This window comes from Triticum dicoccoides, chromosome 5A, assembly GCF_002162155.2.
Source record: "Triticum dicoccoides isolate Atlit2015 ecotype Zavitan chromosome 5A, WEW_v2.0, whole genome shotgun sequence".
NCBI lineage: Eukaryota > Viridiplantae > Streptophyta > Magnoliopsida > Poales > Poaceae > Triticum > Triticum dicoccoides.
Window position 1 is genome coordinate 401676526 of NC_041388.1, and position 5609 is coordinate 401682134.

General features: G+C 48.4%; 1 protein-coding gene across 2 annotated transcripts; it reads left to right on the top strand.

The window, feature by feature from the left end:
* The first annotated feature begins 334 nt into the window (after positions 1-334).
* LOC119301822 (heat stress transcription factor B-1-like) lies at positions 335-5358 on the top strand. 2 transcript variants are annotated; one of them, XR_005147196.1, is made up of 3 exons: positions 335-952; positions 4127-5078; positions 5238-5358. XR_005147196.1 is itself a non-coding variant. In XM_037578798.1 (2 exons), exons 1-2 carry the CDS (start codon positions 698-700, stop codon positions 4766-4768), a joined length of 897 nt encoding a protein of 298 aa, XP_037434695.1. In that variant the 5' UTR covers positions 335-697; the 3' UTR covers positions 4769-5358. The 2 variants fall into 2 exon arrangements, 1 of the variants encoding a protein (XP_037434695.1); XM_037578798.1 differs by having other exon boundaries at positions 4127-5358.
* The last annotated feature ends 251 nt before the right edge of the window (positions 5359-5609 follow it).

Genomic DNA, 5609 nt, shown 5'->3' on the forward strand with positions numbered 1-5609 from the left:
TGGCTCGCTTTTGCTCTGACGAAGAAAAAAAACGAAAGATAAGGGAAGGGAGAGGAAATTCTGGTCCCGACATTTCTCGAAGCATTGGAAGCGGCCCAGGTGCGTTGACGAAAGGACACCCGATTCGTCCCTCCCCACCCCAGCGCCTCCATGCACACGTCCCACCGTGCACCATGGACGCACCTGCCACGTGGCCGCCAGTCTCGTCCTGGTCCACAGTGGGAGCTGTCCACGGAGCACGGCGGAGCGCGCCGCGGCCACGGCTCTAGGGAAGGCAGGGGAAGCTTCTTATTTGGACCGGCCGGGGCCGAGCACGCAGTGAAACCAGAGCCCCGAAAGCAACCGCCGCTCTCGCTCGCGCTCGCGCTCTGTCTCTCGCTCCGGCCTTTATATCTCCGGCAGGCGAGGCTAGCGGACGTAGGAGTAGAGAGGAGAGCCGTCGCGGCAACCACAGACAAACCCAGCTGAAAGCCGCACACACCACCGTGCCGGTTACATGGGAGGAGGCCGCGGCCTGGTCACCGGGTTCTACGTCTGGGGCTGGGAGTTCCTCACCGCGCTCCTCCTCTTCTCCGCCGCCGTCTCCTGCTAGCCGCCTCTGCTTCTCGATCGATCCTTGACTGATCATATATACATAGATACATACACCAGCTTATTATTAGGTAGAGGAATCTGTTAGGTGATTAAGCCGGCGACGATGGCCGGGGCGGCGGCGCAGCAGCAGCAGCAGAAGGGTGGTGGTGCGGTGAGGGTCGGCGGCGGAGGGCCGGCGCCGTTCCTGACCAAGACGCACCAGATGGTGGAGGAGCGCGGGACGGACGAGGTGATCTCGTGGGGCGAGCAAGGGCGGTCGTTCGTGGTGTGGAAGCCGGTGGAGCTCGCCCGCGACCTCCTGCCGCTCCACTTCAAGCACTGCAACTTCTCCTCCTTCGTCCGCCAGCTCAACACCTACGTACGTACCACCCTCCTCCAGACACACTCTCTCTTTGCAATACTCTAGCTCTGCCTTCACTAAATTAATCACTCCCATCTGCACTGATCAACGACTTGCGACTTGAGTAGAGTATCCGTTCTTGTTTGGTTTTTATTATTATCTGAAAAAAAGAAGCATCTCGTTCGTCCTCTTAGAGTGATTAGAGATTAGGGATGCAAGTGATGGATCCATATCCTAGTAGCTTGTACCAGAAGAGATTATTATGCTGAGATACGCTCGGCAGCTTCCGGACACGCCCCTGACGTGTCCACGGAAAGCTCTCCGTCCTTCTCGCTTTTGTTCTCCACACGACATACTAGTGCGTACTCACGCTACGTAGCATGATACTCCCTCCGTTCCAAATTACTCGTCGTGGTTTTAGTTCAAATTTGAAACAGAGGGAGTACCTTTCTGGTTGGGAGTAAGAATTAAAACCACAGTGGTACAGACTGAGCACACAGCCGGTGGATTCTTTTCCGGCGAGGAATTAAGCGTAGTCGCTAGTGGTAGTAATAAGAACTAAGAACTACCGTCACCGAGACCGAGGCAAGACACGTGACATGCACGTAAGGATGTTTCTGGTTGGGAGTTCATTCTGCTGTCTCGGCCGTACACGTCCTAGTATGGATCCACTCATGTGCCAGTGTTCGCGGCAGGGTCTCTGTTCAAAAGCGCGTCTGGACTTTGGGCACAGCGAACGGGTGAAACATCTCGAGCTAGCTAATTACATATACTGATGTTTGTTGGACGGACAAATCTGGATATTACCGACTACTAGTAGTGCAGAAGAAGTACATGGAAGAAGGTGACATATCAAAAAAGGCTACTGGTAGGCCGTTTGTTGGAACAATATGGAGGAAAGATGACGCCCAAAGAGCCTTTCTGGTCGACCTAAAACGTAGAAAACGAGCAAAGCGTTTCACTTGTCGTGTCATGCAGCGATATGTACTCCCTCCGTCCAGAAATACTTGTCATTAAAATGGATGTATCTAGATGTATTTTATTTCTAGATACATCCATTTTCATCCATTTTGATGATAAATATTTTCAGACGGAGGGAGTATATAAAAAAGCCTCTTTGTGCTGACCATTGACGGGGTAGGTGACAACAAAACTAGCTATGCGTGCCGTCTGCGAGTTAATAAACCATTTCAGTTTCACACGCTTGGACATTAACGCAAATAAAAAATAAAAAAATGGACAGTAGCTGCTTGGAAAATAGAGAGAAAAGACAGTGCAACTTAGAGGTGGGGGTGAAAAAACGTGACTAGTGCTGAGTGGTGATGTCGCCCTCGCCTTTTCCTTTTGACAAAATGTGGCCGGTTATTTGGACGTGACGGTCACCGATACCATAAGTGTGCAAATAACCGAAAGGACGGAGGGACGGACGCGGCACCACGCTAGAGATGGAGGCCAACAGGTTTCACGAAAGCAAATTTAGTGCTTGCCCATCACTGTTTGACACCCCACGAGGTTGAGGTTTCAATTTAGTGTGTCCTCGTTTGTGATTACGCGGGGGCTGGAAGCTTGGTGGAACTTTCGACCGGATATTTTTGTGTCCTCTTCTAGAAACCACTCAGCTTCTTTTATTTATTTTTACTAAAAGGACTCGGATCTATTATAAAGGTTAAAAATATATATAGGTTCTTCACACACACACGCACGCACGCACGCACATGCAGGATAATTAAAATTCATGAGATACACTTATACAATGCACATTCATAACATACACATCAAGATATATTGATCTCTCCGTGGTGAAAAAAAACTTCAATGAAAAGTGTCTACTAGAAAGTCATCTAACGAATGAATTCTTGGAGAGAAAAAATCAAACAAAAGTGGCCCTTTAACTATCCATATTTTTTGAATGTGCACATCGATTTGGAAATCCTACGAAAAAGGAGGTCGCTAGCATCAGATTTTTTGTGAAGTTACTTTATTTCAAAAGTGGACAATGCTTCAGAAAGCACGGTCAATTTTTTTATCATCCAGAATATAGTGGTCAAAAGGGCTAAATTTTTTTTCCTGAAAGACAGTCAAAGTTGCATACGAAGAGGTTGTCCGAAAGAATATCGTGTTAGTTTGCTCTTTGCTGTACGATTCAGTAAGTGATAAAGTTCCATTTTTTTGTTTTCTTATGTTTTTAGAATACCATGCTTCACCCACACGAAAATTCAGCCAGCTCTCCCGACTAAAAGAAGATAAACAGAAAGAATCGCATGTTGTTTATTGCTCTCGCTTAATGTGTTACATTACTAAATTACATTTTTTTTATATACTGCTTTTGTTTCTAGACATGCCGCATAGTTTGACTGTTGAATTCATGCTTTGACTATAAATCCCTCCTATAATATGTAGTCAATGGCTACAAAATCATAGATCATACACAAGTGCATTTTATTACGAATCTAATGATATCTATTTTGTGCAACATAAACTATATATTTAGACTAACTGTTGGTCAAAGCATGCATTTGAATATGGGTAAGTATATTTTTCGTCCCTCTACTCTCACAAAAGTTTAGATAACGTCCGCCAAATCCAAAGCCAAAAAAGATACAGGTGCCCTTAGCCACTTAAGTGATGTGGCGGTCAAAACCAGGCCACCGTGGCCAATATTGGTCAATACCGGGTACATGTCACGCACAAACCAAGTTATTGGGCCGAAACTTATCCGGTTTTATTAGTTGAGGGATTGAGTTTTGGTAGTATTGGAGTTGATGGATGATTTCTCACTTTCTCAAGAATTCAGGGACCAAAAATATGCTTATCCCATTTGAATATAATTCCATATGATAATGCCCGATGAGTAAGATATAAATTGAAGATGCGCCCCAGTCTGGTAGGAATCAGTGAACCAAAATTAACAAAAAGAAGGCTCGCTAATGAGCTAGTAATTATACTCCAGGTGGATATGATGTTTACTCCCAACGGACAGTAGATGACATATGCGATGTCGCTCAATGTAGTAAATAGTACAGTTTTGCTAAAGTGAAATATGTGGGACTAATGAAATATTTTGTTTAATGATTCTCTTTTGAAAATGTTTGGAAACAAAGAAGGAAAACGTTTGGAAATGTTTCTTGATCGACACATGTACGACAATGTTCCGCGTCGGATACTGACCAAACCGGTGTAAACTATATGCAGGGTTTTCGGAAGGTGGTGCCGGACCGGTGGGAGTTCGCAAACGAGAACTTCCGGCGAGGCGAGCAAGGCCTCCTCTCCGGCATCCGTCGCCGCAAGGCCACGGCGACGACGACGACTCCCCAGTCCTCTAAAACCAGCGGAACCGGCGTAAACGTCGCGTTCCCTCCGCCGCTGCCTGCTCTGCGTCCCGCGTCTGCCAGCACGTCCGGCACCGGCAACGACCACAGCTCCTCCTCGGCGTCCTCGCCGACGCGCCCGGATCTCAGCAGCGAGAACGAGCAGCTCAGGAAGGACAACCACGCGCTGGCAGCGGAGCTGGCCCTGGCGCGGCGGCACTGCGAGGAGCTCCTGGGCTTCCTCTCCCGCTTCCTGGACGTCCGCCAGCTGGACCTGCGCCTGCTGATGGACGGAGACATGCAAGGCGCGGCCGGGGCCGGCGGCGCCCGCTCGGCGGACCAAGAGCACTGCTGCGAGAAGAAGGTGAAGCTGTTCGGCGTGATCCTCAAGGACGCGTCGGCGAGGAAGAGGGGCCGGTGCGACGAGGCGGCGGCCAGCGAGCGGTCGATGAAGATGACGAGGATCGGGGAACCGTGGGTCGGCGTGCCGTCGTCCTGCCCGGCGCGCTGCGGCGGCGGGAACTGATGGGCGCTTCGCCGTGGCCGGACGGCTGCACCCAGCAGGCGCGCGCGCTGTTGTACATTTGTACGCGTGCATGGGCAGCATGGCTACGCTGATGGCAAGTTGGCAACAAAGCCAGCAATGGACCCATTCCATCAACGTTGTTCTTACAAACAAAACTTTAGAAAAAGCAGACTTTGGACACAAAAGTCCATAGCAATGTACCCGTGTAAGAAATATAAGAACTAATGCAGGTACGCTGGGAAGTACTGTAGTAGGGAGATTGGAAGATGGAGCTCTCCTCCTTGTCGTTGATCAGATTACACACATAAAGGTTTCGAAACTACTATGCAGCCGATACATAGCAGCCGAACGTTGGACGATGCGTGATCTAACCGCTGGCCTCCACTTTGTCCAACGCATGCACGGCCGGATCAGTGCGATCGTGCGCAAATCGGCTAACCAGTGTCGTGTGTATAGCAACACTGTAAAGGTTTGCAGAACTAATGCTAGGAGCACTAAGTTTGACAAGGTGTAAAGCTATACACCCCATTTGAGATCTACAGATTGTATCCTGAGGTTCTGTCTTGAAATACATATTGATATTCTTTTCTCCTCCATTTATGTCCTGTTGCAAGAAATATAGTACTAACTCCGATCCATAATAAGTGGGGCAGTTTTCAAAAAAAAAATTGTGGCAGTTTTGAACAAACCCCAGTTCAAAACTGTGTCAGTTATTTTGGATGGGAGGGAGTACCTTTTTTCGAATGCCAATTGTAGTTTAACCTTGAAAGTGAAAAGGCCCCCGCTGCTCGTAGGAGGAGATGAATAAAAGAAGAAGAAAACTCTAGTAGGAGGAGATGCA

Bases quoted from the DNA above. Each gene is read 5' to 3' on its own strand.
- LOC119301822 (XM_037578798.1), top strand. From the start codon at position 698: ATGGCCGGGGCGGCGGCGCAGCAGCAGCAGCAGAAGGGTGGTGGTGCG. The intron at 953-4,126 runs GTACGTACCACC...AACTATATGCAG, and splicing joins TCCGCCAGCTCAACACCTAC to GGTTTTCGGAAGGTGGTGCC.